The 20622-nt window shown below is 34.6% G+C and overlaps 2 protein-coding genes across 5 annotated transcripts in view; one reads left to right on the top strand and one right to left on the bottom strand.

Moving 5' to 3' along the window:
• LOC106076036 (protein FAM135A-like) overlaps positions 1–5568 on the top strand; it is a 48738-nt gene extending 43170 nt beyond the window's left edge. For all 4 annotated transcript variants that reach the window (XM_056029013.1, XM_056029010.1, XM_056029011.1 and 1 more), the window contains one exon: positions 156–5568. In XM_056029013.1, coding sequence (XP_055884988.1) covers positions 156–361 — 206 coding nt within the window. In that variant the 3' untranslated portion in view covers positions 362–5568. The remainder of the gene's footprint in view (positions 1–155) is intronic.
• On the bottom strand, positions 4165–16593 carry LOC106067403 (O(6)-methylguanine-induced apoptosis 2-like). Its single transcript, XM_056029015.1, has 9 exons — positions 16273–16593; positions 15073–15194; positions 14671–14769; positions 13056–13235; positions 8526–8640; positions 8097–8200; positions 7774–7838; positions 7052–7242; positions 4165–6922 (listed from the first exon to the last, which is right to left on the bottom strand). The coding sequence occupies exons 1-9, from the start codon at positions 16346–16348 to the stop codon at positions 6855–6857; spliced, it is 1020 nt and encodes a 339-aa protein (XP_055884990.1). The 5' UTR covers positions 16349–16593; the 3' UTR covers positions 4165–6854.
• Between the last annotated feature and the right edge of the window lie 4029 nt (positions 16594–20622).

The following is a 20622-nucleotide window of genomic DNA, read 5'->3' as shown; positions in this document are numbered from 1 at the left end:
CTCCCCATGTTTGGGTTTAGTTGCAAGGTAGTGGTAGTTTGGAGTCACATCCAGGGATTTTGTTCTCCGGTTCTATTGCTCATGTTTATTTATAATATCAGTTTATAACATCTGTCATTGATTTTGTTTTAACTAGCATTTGTTTGTATGTGCAGGGGCTGTGTACAGAGAAATGGTGCAGAACATCCTGGAGCCTATTATCCAATCAGCTCATTGCACTCTGATCCGCTACGATGTTTTCCACGCTCTTCCTTCCACTGCCAACACAATGATCGGCCGTGCTGCCCACATCGCAGTCTTGGACTCTGAGATTTTCATAGAGAAGTTCCTAACAGTGACCGGACTCAAATACTTTCAGTGAAACGAACTCTTGTTGTGATTGACCGTGGGCAGTCACCCTTTTGTGATATACCGGTACCATATACTGACCAGTGGCTTTTTTTTTTTGGTCAATCAATATTTGGGGTTGTGTCTTATCAATAGGTTGTGTAGAAATTTTGTTTCTGTTGATTTTCGTTGTCATCTTTTTTATGCGTTGTCTTTTCTTATGCCAGTTATTGATTTTATATCTCTCGTCTAGGATAACAAAGTGTTCTCTTGTTTAGGGTTAGTGTTTAGTTTTTCTGAAAGTTTATTCTTGCTCACAGGTCAGTTATTTTGTGGAGTTCACTGGCACAATTAGTTTATGTAATGTTAAGGATTAGTTTACCTGTGAATACTCTGTACTGTTTAGTTTGCCTGGGAATACTCTATGTCAATATTGCAGTTTCTGTAAAAGAATTTAATAATAGCAGATAGGCTTAAACTACTTGGTTGGCTGGAGGGGTGGGGTTTGGTGACTCCCTATGTAGACTAGGAATCGAATCAAGAAAACTCTGAAACCTTCTTTCAGATACCCCCCTAACCCCCCACAGAATATGCTATAAATGCACCAAAGAGGAGCTGTACAATAGTAATAATAATTATAAAAATGGTTATTTACTTCAATGTTGTTAGAATTTCAGTCTTTGTTATCTTCTGGCCAGTAAAAGCACCATCTTCTTATTAAATAGGATTATCAACCTAAGGCCATGTTAATTAATATGAAGTCTACACCATAGCTCCCACTACCAATGCCATCAGGAGCCAATCACTTGTTCAACTTTGAAACATACATTTTTGTATCTCCTCCCCTCCTCCATGTGGTGCTGCACATTTCCAGTCCATCTTTATTTTTTTGTATTGGTGTTCGGTTTCTGATTTTTTGTACTTAATCATTTATAGGTAACATTTGGTAGAGGGAGTTTTGTCTGACCTGGTTTTAAACATTTGAGGTCAAAGGTTTACAGAAAAATTTAGTTCGCTGTAAAATTATACAGACAACCTGGCAAGCCAACATAATGCATTGGAATACGTTTAGTGTATAAATACTGTAAAAAAAAAGTATGTATAGCTACAAATGACGAAAGTTGTTAAAATGTGAATTTCCGGTAGTTTATCTTTCTGTTATAGGGGATATAGAGATTTGTGAACCTATGTACCACCATTCACTTGTATCTTTTTTTTATACTTTTCTGTTTTTTACTAAATTATATAAATTTGTTCTACTAATATAATCTCTTTATTTTTGTTGTTGACATCGAATGGAAAATAGTTATCTTTTGATCCTGTAATGTTTGTTTCCTAATATTTAGTGAACTTAGTTGTGACCACATGAAATGGATTTTGTTACACTGAAGGTTTCGTCTCCCAGGACGTTTTTTTTTTTATGCCTTCCTCTCTAGTCCCAATCTTCAGAGTTCTGGGTTTTTTTATGTTTGAAATCTTGTTGCACAAAAAAAAAAAAAAAAAGTTAGCAAGCTGACATCTCAGTTAAAAGCAAGATGGAAGCATTGAACTAGTGATTTCTGATAAGGACAATAAGCATAATAGTGACTATGTGAAGGGATATCTGAAACGTATACAACAAAACAAAGGGTTGTTACTCTAGCTGCTTTGTTTATATGTGAACTGGGACAATTTTTCAAGCGACTTAAATACATTTTTGTTTTGTAATAGAACTTCAAGTTGGCACTTTGTTAGACCATGGTTATTTACCAAGTATGGTAAATGCCACTTCAGTGTGCAGGCTCGTTAAAGAAGACACTGGAAAAACAGCTTCTTAAAGCTTGTACTAACTCATAAGGCACACTGAGCTTCTACTAACCCATAAGGCACACTGAGCTTCTACTAACCCATAAGGCACATTTATGAATGATTTAATTACTAAAAAAGAACTGAGTCTATTCTATTAGAAATACATTTCATCCCCTCACCAAATTATACTATTTTTAGTTTTTGAAATTCTTGCAAGAGTCTGGCACATATTCAGGCACATATTCCACTTGCTCTGTAATCTCACACATTCACTTGGTAGAGTCCATGACTTCATGTGTGATCTTTAAGATCACTGCAGCTCAAAAGCTTAGCGAATTAAATATTGAGAACCTTCACTTAATTCAATAACTAAATAATGTGATGAAATTTTTTTTTGTAGGATTTAATTATATTTGTTTTGTTAATCATCAGACTAAAGTTCAATCTGGAAATTATCAGAGAGTATAATCTTATTAGCAGTCAGTTGTAGAAGCCAGTTAATATGTAACCCTTACTTTTATCCTAATCTATATAGACTCCTTATGTTCAATCCTATTGATCAAAACGGCAGGCAAGACCCTCTCCATATCTGCTTTGTGCGTATATCTTACAAGTCAGTGTTATAAAACAAACTAACCTAAGTAGCTGAAAATGTCTTTTCTAAACTTGTTTCTGTACAGTGTTACCAGTAGGATGTTGACTAGTTTATGTGAATTCAGACTTTGTCGCAAGGTTTAACTGGAGCTTGGGTGTAACAGCAGGCAAGGCCATCCATATCTGCTTTGTGTGTATATCTTACAAGTCAGTGTTATAAAACAAACTAACCTATATAGTTGAAAATGTCTTTTCTAAACTTGTTTCTGTACACCAGTAGGATGTTGACTAGTTTATGTGAATGCAGACTTTGTCGCAAGATTGAACTGGAGCAGAGTGGGGGGGGGGGGGGGGGGGGCAGCAGACTGCAAGGAACCACACATCCTTCCACATCTGTATATTACGTTCCTCTTCCTTCCAAGCCACTACTTATGGTCAACTGTATTGAGAGACATATGTCAGGTGTTGTGGTTGTCACTTTCATGTGCTGATTTAAACACTTTTTAGTTGTTGAATAATAAGCCTTTCATAAAGTTTCTTGATTCTGTATTGTGAGGTTAGTTTTTAGTTGACAACAAACATTCAAAGTTAAAGCCTACTTATGTTCCGTCTGTTTATCATTGTTAGCACAATGTCAGAAGAAAAAAATGTCAACATTTGAGAAACATTCTTTTTTCTGACCTGGTCTGTGGTGAGACGAATTCAAATGTGTGTGAACTTATTTTGATCATTCTAAATTTGATATTTTAAGAAATTTTGTGTGGCTTAAAGTTGATATACATCGAGTGTTTTTGAGTGCTGGTATAAAAAAATCTTGTTATCTACTGTTGTTTCTCATCACCGCTGGTAGAACATGTACAATACTCTTGTCATAAGTGATTTATATTTATAGATTTGTACCAAAACAAATTATGGTCACATGCGTTTTCAAATGCGTTTTATTGTTCCATAGCTGTGGTCAACTCTTAACTATTGGCCAGTCTTATTGTTCCATAGTTGTGGTCAACTGTGGTCAGTCTTATTGTGACATGTACATAGTTAATACCTTTAGTACCATTGAATGTATTGTTTGTTTGTATCATATCACTATTTATGTATAGACCATGATAACTCCATCAAGCAATAAATTTCACTGTATTCAATTCTATACATATCTCTGACATCATTCATTGCCTTAAAGAATGCATTATGTCAATCAATCATTCTTAATTAAAGAATCTTTATTCTTATCAATGATATGCTAGTAATGAGTGCCATTGAGTGTAATTATTTGCTTCCTATTCCTAATTTGTCATTTATTATCATTGATAGCATAATACTTCAAATAGGATAAGTTTGTTATCATCGCTTAACCCTTCACGTGCATCAAGAAGTCTTCAGGTGCACTAAGAAGTGCACAGGCAAAGTTCTTTTTGTTCTGTGTTATATCACAGACAAGCTGGTCCATTCCCTCACTAACTTTTAATTGTAAGCCTAATTAGTGGCTTGCTGAGATATAAAGAAGACAATGGTCTTAAAACAATGAATGAATGAACACTCCTAAGGACAGACTTTATTGTTTACAGTTGTTCATCATTGAAACACTTTCCAAATCAAACTGTGAAATGTTATGTCATAGCCTGTAAACAAATTAATTATTTGGTGGCTCAGATCAATGTCAATAAATTCAACTAGAAACTAGATCTGATTTGTCCCCAGCTGGCATAAATAAAAGTATGAAGATAAAAGAAAAGGTTGAATGTTTGGTAAGTGGGTCACAGTATAAAAAAATAGAATGATTAACTTTGAATCTCAAAGTCATTTCATGATTGGTATAAAAATATGGGGAAAATAGTCAGTGTTTTCATCAAATATAAAGTCTAGTTGTGAGGTCACAAATGTTTGGTTGTCATAAATTCATCCTTGATGTAGGTTTACTTAGCACAAACATAAGGACTTTAATAAAGTTTGAATTAATTGCGCATCTTGTCTTTCAGTGGAGTAAGGGTAACAATAAGAAGTGGACAGACTCACAAGTATTGATTCCATTGTAAATAGTATATGGACTTGTGTAGAAACTTCATTAAGTCTACTTGTACATACATTTCTCTGGTTTACTGGAACATATTTTTTTTTATTCGGAAATGTGTTTGGCTTTAAGGTAAGAATAATTCATTTAGATTTGGGTTCTTCCCATCGTGAGACTTAATGTAACTTAAAGATTTATTTTTTTTAAGCTGATCACCTCTTTGTTAAACTTTATTTTTTGGTTATGAACCCAGAAGAAAAATGTAACTTGTTTTTGTAAGTCTATTTTTTTTAAATTTCTCAGTCGCTTCTGAAATCATTTTCATTGTTCCCTCCCCTTCTTCTCCATTCACCCAAAGTGGTCTTGGTTGTTGCATGGACTAGCCCAGTTGGAATCTCACAATCTATCATCCCAGTTAACGATTAAAATTTCGAGATCGAGTCCAATGTCATGACTTGCCCAAAGTCCTCATCTAGTAATGTGTCGGTCCCAAGCATTTTCTAAGTCGCTATGCAACGTGATGATCTGAACATTTGGCCGAGTCTGTAAGTAACACTTCGCCTCTGATGCACAACATTGAATTGAATGCATTGTAATCTTTGTATCAAGCTGCCAGTATTTTAGAACTATAACCAAGAAGTATGGGTTTTTTTGTGTTTTTTTTTGTTTGTTATTATGAATTGTGTGTGTTTTTAATTATTTTGTTAAGAGGAAACTTGTTATTGTTAGCAATATCTCCCTAGACCACAAAGTCAATCACTCTTGTGTGCTGTTCAGCTAGATGAGGAGGTTACCTTATAAACAAATTTAAAAAACAAATTTTCAATGTAATAAAACAAAGTTGTTACTGATTGGTGTTTTGTGTTTATTTGCTTGTTTCAATGTTTCATATGACTGTAAAGTACGAGGGGGGGGTTCTCAACCTGTGGGTCGCAACCCCCTTAGGGGTCGATTGACGATTAGCCAGGGGTCGCCTAAGACCATTGAAAATATGGATTGTTGTCTATTCTTCTATTGCATTGTGTGTGTGTTGGATTGTAAAAAGGGGTCGCCGAGCATAAAAGGTTAAGAACCACTGGCCTAAATTGTGAGGGGATGTGCAGAATAGCACAATATTTTATTTGAAGGCTAGACTTTATGTAAGCAAATCATTTCTAACCATTAACAGTGTTGGAAACAAAGACATAGGCTGAGTTGACAAATAATTGTTGCACTGTGTGTACCACATAGGGTTGGGTATCTCTTTAAAAAAAATAATAAAGTATCCCCTTTCAGATCTTGTGTCTTCTGTTTCTGTTGCCAACAGTTAACAAGGGTCTCATGTGGCAAGCACAATGACGAACCATCTTTACTTTCCTAACTAGTGTCAGGTACCCATTAAAGTTGAGTAGACATGGTGAGGTGACAATTGTTGTGTCTAAAAATCATGAAATTCAAAATTGCAATCTTCACAGAGATTTGAACCTGAGCTCTCTCTGTTAAGAAGCCAAGTGCTTTACCACTCAGCTACCCTGACCCCTTGGGTATCACTGCTGTGTGCAAACACTAATTCAAAAACTTACATTTATACAAAAAAAAAAATTTTTAAATATTCATTTTAGAGAAAAGAACAAAATATTTTTTTTTACAATAAAAGTATTAGGAAGTAACAAAGTAAATTAGATGTATTACAGAAACGTTTCCTGCCCAGGTTTATATCAGTCTCAAGCATACACAGTTTTTCTGGTAAATTAAACAAATTCTGAAATTGTTTTGTGCTATAAGTTACTTTTTACAAACATACCACCTCCTCACAAACTTTTGGCTAATGTGATTTGTTTGATAAGCAAGCAAATAAACTTAAAGACTTTTCTTCCATTCTGATGATAACTAATCAATGACTTTGTATCCAAATAGTTACTGTCACATCACTATCATTGATTGGACAAAGCCAAAAAGTCAACTCAGGAATAGGTTGAACATTGTGAAAAAATACTTTACAGAAAACTTATAATACATATCACAAATTTTGTACAGCGCCAAGCCATGCTTTGGACATACAGACATATGCAATGACTTCCTGTCGGTTGTACGAGAGACACTTTATATTAGTGTCATCATCATTTTTCCATCTTGCTTTAACTCGCTAACGAGACTGTTAAATCCATCGTCTCGATGAGTTAAATATGAAGGACTGTTTTCCAACATGGATTGGACGATAGTGAGCTGAAAGAGAAGAAGATTACACTGTGAAACATTGTAACATTTTTTGTTTGCATTTACTAAAACTTTAACCAAGTATGAAACAGAAGCTGCTGCAAAGTCACAATTCTTCCCTACATTAATGATACTTACAAGGACCTGGAAACTCTGCATTACGGCTGTTGCCTGACCAGCGTCCCGTCGTGGACACAAAGGCAGAACTGGACATGTAATGCTTGGGTGTGTCTGTAAAGTATTTGGTTTCATAAGCACCTGGTCCAGGGGAGGGGGGAGTTGCAGGAAGGGGCATGGCTGGTGCAGATATACACAAATAGTGTTTGCGTCTGGGAATAAAATGAAAATTTGATTTCAAAACTTTTTCTTGTTTCTAAGGTTTTGTATGACAGACATAACAAAAAATCATTCAAATAGAAACATTTGTTTTTGTGGCACTTGAAATTTCAATTTAATGTATAATTATTTGGATACCATCACAGACACAACAGTCCACTTGGATACTATCACAGACACAACAGTCCATTTGGATACCATCACAGAGATAACAGTCCACTTGGATACCATCACAGACACAACAGTCCACTTGGATACCATCACAGACACAACAGTTTACTAGGATACCATCACAGACACACAAAGTTCACTTGTATACCATTAGAGATGGTATACCTGAGTATAATAGAAACATATGACCTTTACCTCCTTTGCCCTATAGATCACAAGGTCTGAAAGGGGTACTTTACTTTTTTTTGACTGGAAGCTGTAGCAAATAGATCTCAATGCCCAAGTTATAAATTCTCATCCTATTAAAATGCTGAAACAAATTTACATAAAGATAATTAAGAAAATCTTCTTACGGAAAAATAAGTTTCTGTGGTTGCTCCACATCTCCATTTGGATTGTATGTACCAGGACCAGGAATCTACGAAAAGTTATACACGAAAAAATAGTAAAACTAAATTAGAATAATAAAAATAAATGAGGTTATTTGCATAAAATAGAGGTTGTTTGCATAAAATAGAGGTTATATACATAAAATGTGTTGTTTATTTTTGTTTGTTTGTTTTTTTAATTGATAACAGATATTGTCTACTTATAGCCAGTGTGTATTTTTATTTATTTGTTTTCAGTACAAACGATTTGTTTACTTGTTGCATGGAAACTGAAAGGTCAGACTTACATCATCTGGTGTTTCTAAAAGTTGCCGCTTGGATTTCGATTTAAAACTTGAGAAAGGAACTTTGACACTATTGTGAAGTGGCTGGTCATTGACATTGTACTGACCTAAAGAAACCAACAAGCGAAAAGTGATAGTCAATTATTTCATTTTAGAGCTCACAAATTTCTAAAAGCATGATTTTACTGGCTTTTATAAGTAAGGGTATAAACTAAATTTAAACTACATTTCTGAGCATATGATCAAAGAAGATTTATATGCTATTCTTAAAAAATGATTGCAATGAAATATCTACGTATTTCTTTTCAATTGAAATTTCTTATTTAGGTCTACATTTTAATTTCTCTTTTTCTAAGAATAAAATTTTATTTATCCTCCAACAGTTCAAATATTGTTACAAAAAGTAGTTAAATAATAATAATCATGGCTAACCTGGGGCTGGGTTTCTCATTTGTTCTGATAATTCCATAAGTTCTCTCTTTGACTTTGATTTAAAAGCTGCATTGGCCGACACATTATTGGCTTTACCAGTTTTATATTTGAGGACCTGTCAAGTATTTAACAAATTATTTATATTTACAGAGCTTACAATAGGCCAAAATATGTTTTACATGTCCCTTGAACTGAGTTATTATGACTAGTAGTCTGCATGTGTCCCAAGTGCCCTGCTGTGAAAAATGGACGACATATGCAAAACAAGAGCATAAATTGAACTTCTTCCACTTGTACTGTCTCTGTTATGTCTTGAGAATATAGAACAATAAAATAACACAAGGTACAGAAATTTTACAAAAAGAATTAGAAGAATTACAGAAATGGGAATCAAATTGGTGCATGTCTGTCCACTCAGAAAAAATGGCAGTTATTAAGAGTAACAAAAAAACTAAAATAAATAGAAACTACTTATTTTATTCATGGTAAACCAGTCACAGAGACTAAAAACTATATCTAGGCTTAATAATAAATGAAAAATTATCAAGGAATCCCAATATTGATGAAATAATGAAAAAATCAAGCAAAACATTAGGGTTTATTAAAAGAATTTTTTACAAATCAAACAAGAATATAAAACTCAAATGCTATTTAACTTTAGTTAGGCCAATATAAGAATATGCATCCTCTGTTTGGGACCCCTCAACTCAAGAACACATAAAGAAACTAGAACAAATACAAAACAGAGCAGTGAGATTTATAACAATGAATATTCACGTTTGGTTAGAGTAAAACCATCTTATCTTCTTATCTTATATAATACAGACGTTACTTCAAAAAAGAAGATGATTACGTCCTACGCGTCATGCATTTAGTCATGCATATTAACCAATGACTTAAATTCTGCCAAGTCACTGGTTTTCCTGGCTAGCTCAGGCAACCCATTCCATGCTCTAATAGCACTAGGGAAGAAGGAGTATTTGTACAAATTTGTCCTAGCATATGGGACGAGGAATGTGCCTTTATCTTTGTGTCTTTCAGAGTATTTTATTAAATTCTGTTTTTGCATTTGAAGATTATGGTTCAGTGTTTTATGTATGATTGCTACTTTACTTTTGAGCCTTCTGTCCTGAAGGCTTTCTAAATTTAGTGATTTTACTAAAGGTGTTACTCTAGTCAAATGTGAATATTCGTTTGTTATGAATCTCACTGCTCTATTTTGTGTCTGTTCCAGTTTCTTAATGTTTTCTTGAGTTGAGGGGTCCCAAACGGAGGATGCATATTCTATTATTGGCCTAACCAAGGTTAAGTAACATTTTAGTTTTATGTTCTTATTTGATTTATAGAAATTTCTTTTAATAAATCCTAATGCTTTGTTTGATTTTTTTGTAGTTTCATCAATATGTGGATTCCATGATAGTTTTTCATTTATTATAACACCTAGGTATTTTGCGTTTTTAGTCTGTGATACTGGTTTGCCATGAATAAGATAAGTGGAATTAATTTGTTTTAGTTTTTTTGTTACTCTTAACAACTGACATTTTTCTGGGTGGAAAGACATGCTCCAATTTGATTCCCATTTCTGTAATTCATCTAATTCTCTTTGTAAAATATCTGTGTCTTGTGTTGTTTTTATTGTTCTATATATTATGCAATCGTCTGCAAATAATCTGACTTTTGTTCCTGAACTAATGCAATTTGGTAAATCATTTATGTAAATTAAAAATAGTAGTGGACCCAAGACTGTACCTTGAGGTACACCTGAGTTTACTGTTATCGGTGTTGATTTAGAGCCATTTATTATTACAGTTTGTTCTCTCCCTATCAGAAAGTCTTTAATCCACTGATGCAGTGGACCATTAATGCCGAAATATTTTAATTTTTTAAGCAAACTATGGTGGTGAACTTTGTCAAAAGCCTTAGAAAAATCTAGTAAGATAGCATCTATTTGTTCACTATTATCTAAACCTTTTGAAAAATCATCAATTAGTCCTATTAGTTGTGTTTCACATGATCTATATTTCCTAAAGCCATGTTGGTATGGTGTGAGGACATTATGTTTGTCTAAGTGGTTTATGATGTTGCTACATATTATGTGTTCTAGGATTTTACATGTGATGCTGGTAAGTGATACTGGTCTGTAGTTCCCTGGGTCAGATTTTTCTCCTTTTTTAAATAGGGGGGTGACATTAGCTTCTTTCCAGTCCTTTGGTACTCTGCCCTGGTTAAGTGAAGCCTGAAAGAGTATTTTGAACACTGGGGCTAGCTCATTACTTAGTTCTTTGAGTAATCTAGCTGGAATACCATCAGGTCCAGAAGCTTTATTTGGTTTGGTGTTGGCTAATAGTTTTTGAATTCCATTTTCTTGTACTACTATATCTTCTATGTTGTCTACTTGGTTCAAATTCAGTAATATGTCTTTGTCTCCTGGGGTTGAGAATGCTGATGCAAAGTATTTGTTTAGAATGTTTGCTTTAGTTTCATTATCATTATGTATTATGTTATGTTCATCTTTTAATGGCGCTACGCCTGTTGTTTCCATTTTCTTAGACTTAATGTATGACCATAGGTTTTTGTTTTTATCTTTAGATATTACATTGTTTATGTATTCACTCTGCAACTGTCTGCTTACTTTTTGGGTTAAGTGTTTAATTTTTATATACTTTTTGTAAACTCTTTCTGCATTAGTTTCTTTAAATTTTCTATAGAGGTTTTCCTTCTGTTTACAAAGCTTCTTTAGTCTATTATTAAACCAGCATTTATTTATTTTGTTTGATGTGTATTTAGTTGGTATATGATTTTCTATTATGCTTTTAAGATGGTTTTTAATGAAATTCCAGAGGTCATCGACTGGTTGGTTAATGTCTTTTTCTAATAAGAATGTTTGTTGAAAGTTTAGTGCAGCTTGGTGTAGTTGTGTTAGGTTACATTTATTCCAGAGTAAGATTTTTCTTTTGGGTTTTGTATTGGCTACTGCTTTTATCTGACTGTGTATTTTTATGATCTCATGGTCTGATAGACCAGGGATAATTTCATAATCAACTACTAATCCAGGTCTGTTGGTTAAGAAGAGATCTAATGTGTTGTTTAATCTAGTTGGCTTTTTAATGATTTGATCTAAACTTAGGTTGTGTAAAGTTTCTATGAAAAGCTCATTTATGTCCTTAAGGTTTTGGTGTTTATCTATGGTTAGTGTTTTCCAATTTATATCAGGTAGGTTGAAATCACCCATAATCCAAAAAACTGCATTTTTATTTGTCTCTTTAAGTGTAGTAATCTGATTACATAGTATCAGATTAGTAAATTAGTAAATTAAACCATTAGTAAAATCACTAAACTTAGAGACACTTCAGGACAAAAGAATAAAAAGTAAAGTAGCTATAATACATAAAACACTGAACCATAATTTACAAATAGAAAAACAAAACCTAATGAAATACTCAGAAAGACACAAAGATAGAGGCACATTTTTTATTCCTTACACTAGAACTAATTCGTACAAGTGCTCCTTTCTTCCTTAGTGCTATTAGAGACTTAATTATCTTCTTTTTTGAAGTAATGTCTGTAATATATAAGAAGAAATTACATGGCAAGACAGAATAAGCAACATTGTGATACTCTTACAGGTCTTCCCAGTTTATTCACCACCCTCAGGCAAAGCTGCCTGCACTAGCATTGTCATGTTTTTGGTATGGAGGACAAATCCTCAAAGTCATCCTCTTGCAGGCACAAGGAAAACTGGTTGTTTCCACTTCTGCTGTTGGGAAAAAAAGGATCTTGAAGTAGTGGATACAGATCTTATAAATTACAGACGTTCCTTCAAAAAAGCGCAACACATATCCATAGACATAGCTCTAGACCGCACTAGGTGGAGAGAGGAAGTAACAAGACAAGCAATGAGTAGCAAGGTAGCAATAATCTCAGCCGTCATATAAAAATGCAGGCCACAAAGCCTCTTTAAAATATAGAAAAGCTCCATGAGATGAACAATAGTAATCTCATGACTAAAGTATATAGGCATATGCCGATGAAATTACCTTCTAATCCTATATATTACAGACATTACTTCAAAAAAGAAGATAATTACATCCTATGCATTTCATGAGTCAATCTAATCAGTGAGCTAAACTCTGCTAAGTTGTTGGTTTTCCTGGCTGATTCAGGCAGCCCATTCCATTCTCTAATGGCGATAGGGAAGAAGGAGCACTTGTATGAATTAGTTTTAGCATGAAATCATGAAGGAAGTGTTTACGATGAATCAAAGGGCCAGACAGCAACAAATTATGGACCTAATTAAGGTCATCTGTGGAGACAAATTTAATCAAGCGTTTTCTTTTAAATGTTAAGAACTGCTAGAGACAGTAGAGTATAGCAAAGGTGTGAGACCAAACTTTTAAAAAAAAATTTTTTCAATATAACTTTGACAAATGGGGAAAAAAAAAAAGATAAGTTGAGTATGTCTATGAATATTTGAGAATTCTAGATAGTCTGAACTTAGTTTGAAGCCAATAAATGAAACTGTAAGGTTACCTCATAAGTGTTTGGAGCTGGGACACCATTGGTTTTCTCGACAATCTGAGCGATGGGGAGCTGGAATAATCTCTCAACCAAACACTTGTTAAAATCTTTTCTGCTGCTTAGCATACTGGGTGGAGAGTATACTCCTGGACCAGGTCCACATGTTGACATGAACTGAAACTGTCTTTTAGACTGACAAGATCAAAAGTAAAAAATCAATTAATAAAAATTTATGTTGTCTTGTAATTTATAGGTATTCTTTAAAAGAAGAAAATGACTATAATTCAATCAAATCTAAGCCAGATTCTATTCACATTTTGGAAGGGCCCAAAGTAAAAATTTGGGTGCAGCTTATATTTGGGTTATCATGTCTTACATTTTCCTCCTGAGAAAGAGTCCAGTATAATCAGGTCGCCTGCTGTGCAGCACCCCGGAAGTACATCAATAAACCAATAACATGTAAAAATGTTTGTAAAGCGTTTAACATGTTTCGGAGGTTCCTTCAGATTTGAAGATAATTTACTTCCTAGTCCAAACATCCAGCAGGATGAGGGGGGATGGCAGCGGGCAGGGTATGAACCCAGTACCATCGACAAGTCCAAATGACAGTCCACTATGGATACCATATGACCAGGCAGCCACATGTAATTTGATTAATGTGCCAAAACAGCAATGTTGCATTTTTTTATCACATCAAATAACATTTCAGCATCTACCACAGGAACTCTTCAATGCTTTAGTTGCCTTTGTGTTTCCACCATCATCTGATAAAGGAATCATGTCAACAATGCTTTTTTGTATAGCCTTCCTTTTCAGCCATCAATATTTCTTGCTACTTGGGTTTTGGGGTGTGGGACACTTTCTTCACTTTTACACTTCTTAGTCTATCAGCCATGATGCTGATGTTGTAGGTTTCATTGACCAAATATACTTGAAGCAATCAGCACTGATGCAAAGAAATGATCCAACGCAAAGGAAGAAAACATTGGTTAGGTCACCAAATGTGTACATAGTGGGGAAGTCTACTGTGTGGGTGAGGAAAGCTAACATATTCCATTCCAGCTTCCTTGCCACTAGTTGTTTCATGAGACTGCAGCTGCATCATTTTACTTTGCCATCCTGATGAAAAGTGAATGAGTTGCCTGAGCCATCCAGGAAAACCAGTGACTTGGCAGAATTTAATTCATTGGTTAACATGCATGACGCGTAGGACGTAATTATCTTCTTTTTTTTGAAGTAACGTCATATTATATAAGATAAGATAGGGTAGCTTTGATTAGGGCACAGCTTCAATAGAGTAGAGTACTTTTCCTCAAAAAAAAAAATTTAGTCTAGAATAATCAAAAGGTTTAGTTTCCAACTTAAAAAAAAGAAAAAAAAGGGTGATGAGTCTAGAAGAATTTTTTTTTTTAAATTTAATAATTATGAAAATTAGAATAATAATTTTTCAAGATCCATTTAGATTTGATATAAAGAGCAATAGTACAAACCTTTCAAATACTAATTTTATGAAGCTAACATTTATAACAATATTTTTATTGCATTCTATTTGTTGTGAGTACATATATTATGTGTTTTTGTTTTAAAAGATTCAAAGTAAAAGCTTATAAAAGTGCACCCTTCTCACCTTTGAGGCAAATGTACCTGTTCCTTTTTTTGAAAAAGATGGACTGAAAGAATCTGTTTTGCTAATGTCTCCATAGGAGCTCGGTGCTGGTGTTTCTGTCTGATCATCAACAAAAAGAATTCAGAAAAAAAAAAAAAAAGAATTTTTCAAACATTTAGTGGAGCAAAATGTTCAAGAAAAAACAACCCAATTTAACTGACTATGTCAAAGTAGTTTAAATGATTAAACATAAAATCAACAGATATATTGTTTGAAATGTAAATGATATAAATAGAAATTTACTGTCAAATAAAGTGGAAATAACAAGATTATGTGCCAGTCCCAATAACCAATGAGTTAAGGGGTTTAACAAATAGTAATTATTTTATTTAAATTGAATTTGAAAAAAAATCATCATCATACCATGAAAGTATCACCTTTAAAACGTTTTGCTTTTGATAAAAACCCAGTCTTGTCACTATTTTCTGTAATTATTGTCTGAAATTTTGTAGGTATTGAAGCATTGGCTGCAACAATAGCATGACCTGATAAAAAAATTCACAAAATAGATTATATTTATTAGTTGTGCTGTTCTACACTTTTGTATAGGCCTTTCTGAATATTTTATTAGGTTAGGTTTTTTTGGATTTCTAATTTATAGTTCATTGTTTTATTTTTTTTTGCTACTTTACTTTTTAGTCTTCTGACTTGAAGTGTCCGTAATTTAGTGATTTTAGTAATGATGTTATTCTAGCCAAATGTGAAATTTATTGTTGATTTCAAGCCATTTATTATTACAGTGTGTTCTCTAACTATCAGGAAATCCTGAAACCATTGGTAGAATTGAACAATAATGCCAGAATACTATATTTTTTTTAGCAAGGCATCATGGTGTCCAATAAAGGGCATATCTAGCTTTTTGCTAAAGTAGGTTAAAGCCCTTTAAACAGCTAGGATTTAAACAAATTTTCAATAAGTTATTTTCCATTAAATTAAGTAATTGTTTTTCAAAATCATTTGTCTCTTTTGGTTCTTACTATATGCCTCTATATCTAGATACTTAGTAGCAAAAAAACTAAAACAAAAAAAACTACTTAATTTATTCATGGTAAACCACTTACAAAAACTAAAAACTGAAAATACTTATAGATCTAATACATGAAAAGTCATCATCATGGAATCACATGTTAATGTTATTATAAATCAAACAAAGCATTTATAGTGTTTATTAAAATTATTTGTTAAACTAATTGGACAGGAATACAGATTGATTACACCAATATTTGAATATATACATGCTCATAACTCAAGAAAACGTAAAGGAACTAGATGTAGAACAGATGCAAAACAGAGCAGAGAGACAGTGGACTAAAATTAAAGTAATATTTGAATAATTATAATACATTTTTGAAGACTAAATGATAATTAAAATACAAATAGCACAACCTGAACCTAGATCTAGTTCATCTCGGAGTAGACTAATATTATTTAGATCTATTATTTAATATTTAGAATGTATTATGATAAAGACACTCGTTATTTTAAAATACGAGCTACGTTAGATCGCTTTTTCAGACATAAAAATCTATAGAGATCTAGACATAGGAATTTTAAACTATTTACCTTTATGTATATGACCCGATTGTGGATTATTACGCTTCAAATATTGCTTGTCAACTATTTTTACGCTGTCCGCCATTTATAAACAAAGATAATAACCACAACGTCACCACGGATTAAATTATAAATCACAATACCTCGATCTCGACGTCTAGTAATTATAAAAAAATATAACGGCACTTTCTTAACCCATTTAATTGAATCTAGATCTAGATCTACATCTAGTCTAATGATTAATAAGCACTGGGATCTAGATTTAGATCAACATCCAACTTGACTAGTTTTTTTTTTATTTTTAACACATGAAAAATTATGAAGTAAAGGTTAATTTTTTTAAAGCCAGCTATTGCCTAGCTACGGGGTCATTGAGGGTCAAAGTTTAAAAGGGATAAATATTGGCGGGTTTTCCAATAAAGGAAAATTATCATATCATGAAAATGTTAATTTAAAAAAAAAAATTAGACTATAGATTCTTTTTTTTTTATTTCTTTTCTCCGTCTGCTCTTGTCATCTGTGTTACGTACCTGTCCTTCAACTGTAGCCTTTTATTATTAGCCTTTGAAGTAACGTCTGTATTATATAAGATAAGATAAGATATTATTATTTTCGCGAATATTATGAACTATGGTTTGCCATCTGCAAATGTCTCTTTGCTAAGCCAGTTGCTGTCTTTCGAAATAAAAATAATGAATCATTCCCAGTCTCAGACATATTTTATAATTATATTAATAATTAATATATGTAAATGTAGCCTATGCGTAATCCAAGCTAACTAATATGATAATTGACCAGTTAAATTATACTTTTATATAGAATTCGTATAGGCCTAATTGTTATAAAGCAATAGGCTTATATGGGATTGTATGGAACTCGAATCTAGCTAGCGAGATAGGCCTATTTGACGTTGATCTGGGTATGTTGTCAGGTCCACAGCATAAATTAAAGTGAGAATAGATCCTAACTTAGCCCTACTATACAGAGTAGATAACAGAACAAGAAAAGGCCTATAATATCCTATCTGTAAGTACCGGTATCATCAACACGCTGTTGTGTCTTTGCATGTTCTATCCTGTCAATTTTCTTCTTCTTGTCCTAGTCAAACTATTTAAAACCTAGATCTAGATTTATTCGCTCAATCTGATATAGTGTCTATTAATGTTACTCTCTCCTCTCATAATTAGGTCTTAGATTTAGGCGTTTTCGGGATACTGATCGATCAATCAGTCTGATTAGCAGAAATTAAATTCGTCTAAACGACCTAGATTTAAGTTATATAATTCGTGATATTTTTTTATTTTTTTAATTTTTTTTATTTTTTTAGACTAACAGTTCGGATTCTTAGATGGCTGCCTGGTCGTGTGGTAATAAAATTAAAACCTTCCTGCATCTAAAACAACGAATAAAATAAGTTCATATAGAGCAATTTCCGTTAGTGTTTCGTGTGGTATCTTGAATCAAAGAAGAGACTTAGAGCTAGACTAGTAGACGAGGCATTGACTTCTTCTGTTTGAAATTTGATCCAAAAAAGTTTCGCGATTTTTGTCTCTAAAAATTTATATTAGTTCTGTACGAGGCCCCCACCTATCGGAGGGCTTAGGAGGCTGGCAAGTGTGCTATGTCTAAGGCCCCCCCCCATCTACCGGAGGCATTAGGAGGCTGGCTAGTGTGCTATGTCTAAGCCCCCCCCCCACCTACCGGAGGCCTTAGGAGGCTGACTAGTGTGCTATGTCTAAGGTCCCCCCCCCATCTACCGGAGGCATTAGGAGGCTGGCTAGTGTGCTATGTCTAAGGTCCCCCCCCCATCTACCGGAGGCCTTAGGAGGCTGGCAAGTGTGCTATGTCTAAGCCCCCCCCCCCCATCTACCGGAGGCCTTAGGAGGCTGGCAAGTGTGCTATGTCTAAGGTCCCCCCCCCCCATCTTCCGGAGGCATTAGGAGGCTGGCTAGTGTGCTATGTCTAAGCCCCCCCCACATCTACCGGAGGCATTAGGAGGCTGGCAAGTGTGCTATGTCTAAGGTCCCTCCCCCATCTACCGGAGGCCTTAGGAGGCTGGCTAGTGTGCTATGTCTAAGGCCAGCCCTGCCCAGATATCGCACACACACACGTGGATCCACAAAGGATTGTATCACAGCACACGGAGGATGCTATACAATAGCAATTTTAAATAAAACTAGGATTAATCAATGGACCTCATTCATTAATCGTAAACAAACAACATTTAGCCACGTGACTCTCTATTTCTTCTATCTGGACTGTCGTTTAGATGGTCGCTATGGTCCCTAGAAAAAAAAATAGTTTCAATAATCATTTTAATAAATTACTATTTAAAATTTATAAAATGTCATAAACAACAATTTTTTATTTAGAGTCCTTTAATGTTTACAGTTGTGTATTCAATATCGAAAATACTTCATTATCTCCTACTTGGATTATGGTTGAAAAACAACAATAAAAAACAAAACTGGGATTTTATTTTTATGGGGATGCACTTTACCAAGAGCTAACCGCATCGTGTGTCACCATACCTTGCGACGCCACTGCGTATAACTCTTTATCACTTTTATGAAGTTCACCCCTTTCCACTACTCCCCGTCCCCCCCCCCCAGTTCACCTTTTTTTTTGTTCGCCATAATAGGCCCTCGTACATTGTTCTGTGGTGTGGACAATTCACCACCGTCACTTATCCCTTAGTACGATGGGTCACCTGACATGATCTTTCGTGCCTTTTGCCTTCAGAAACTTAGGCGACGGACGAACCGCTCTTGGATTTATTTATGCTCTTCATTTCATGACGTGTAACGAGGCCAAGATATTTACATGGCGGAGCCCATCCCTCTCCATTAATTAATTATTATCGCTAATTATAAACATTTATTGTGGCAGCGTATAGTTTTTGAGTCTATTACCACAAACAAATACTAACTCTCTGAATATTAGAACAAAGACACTGCACAAATTCATTCACGGAAAAAAGAATATAGCATCGGAGTAGTTGTTTGTGTGTGTCTTCACATTCGCCTTAGTCTGTTATGGTTTAAACCGAGACCATTTATTAAAGAAACACAGACCAACAGCGTTGCAACCTATGGGCAGTTTAGACCAATAGCTCGTTGCCATGTTACAGGCCTGTACAACGTATCAACGAACTATATGGTATACACTGCCCCGCAGGCTGTGACGTTGCAGACCAGTGTTGAGGCCTGCTATAACGAATGGCCTCTGTTAAACCGTCGGGGCACGACGCAATCTGTCGACCGTCTCTCTCCATTCCTTGGATAGAATCTCTTTCAATGACAAGCCCTTCCATTCTTCTATGTTGCCTTCCCATCGCTTTCTCTGTTTGGGGGTGGGGGGGGGTCTGCAAAGGGTATTAAAAAGAATTTTTTCCACTAAATTAGGCTAAAATTCTTTGTTTGACCACTGTCCATGTGTTTACTATTGACGATGTGTTCACTACTGACCACCTTGGTCGACTATGCCTAAGTCCAGCTTTGCTACCAGTAGTGAATTAAGCCCCAGGCTTCAAGTAACATTTTTTTTAATTCACGAGACATGACCTCCCTTTAAAGACAAGGCTGAGAAACTACATTAAACATAGATCTACCACTTGAGAAGGGGGAATGGTGTTTTTTTACATTAAATATTAAATAGTACCGGTACGCAAAATGCAGGGGCAGTGGCTTATTCCTAACTACGCCACTGCTTTAGCGGAAGCGTCAAATCCACCACACATGATCTGTCGACCGTGTCTCCAGTTCTCTCTCTTCTGCCATGACTAGAATGATAGAAACTTTCAATTGACATGCCCAAATTATTCTTTGATGTTTTCCCGTCGCTCTTTCTGAAGCTGCTATCATTCAAAAACATAAACAACATTAAACACGATTTCCTCCTTTCACTTGAAACTTACTCTTATAAAAAAACCCAGATCGCTATCTGTTTGCTCTCTTAGGTCTGCCATTCACGTTAATTAAGCCAATTTTCACAGGGCCTACACATACTTGAATTCTTATCTTATAAAATAGAGACGTTACTTCAAAAATAAGATTATTACGTCATACGCGTGTTGCTAGGTCAATCTAGTCGTGCATGTTAACCAATAACCTTAATTCTGCCAAGTCACTGGTTTTCCTGGATGGCTCAGGCAACCCAATCCATGCTGTAATAGTAGGCCCCAATCCATGCTGTAATAGTAGGCCTACTAGGGAAGAAGGAGCATTTGTACAAATTTGTCCCAGCAGATGGAACGAGAAATGTGCCTTTTATCTTTCTGTCTAAATGAATATTCATGCACTCCTAAAAAAGGAAAAAATATTCATTGCTAAAAATCACTAAAGTTTGACGCATTTTCTT

This window comes from Biomphalaria glabrata, chromosome 5, assembly GCF_947242115.1.
Source record: "Biomphalaria glabrata chromosome 5, xgBioGlab47.1, whole genome shotgun sequence".
In the NCBI taxonomy this organism is placed as follows: domain Eukaryota; kingdom Metazoa; phylum Mollusca; class Gastropoda; family Planorbidae; genus Biomphalaria; species Biomphalaria glabrata.
The sequence above is the reverse complement of the archived record's forward strand: the minus strand, read 5'-3'. Positions and strand labels throughout refer to the sequence as shown.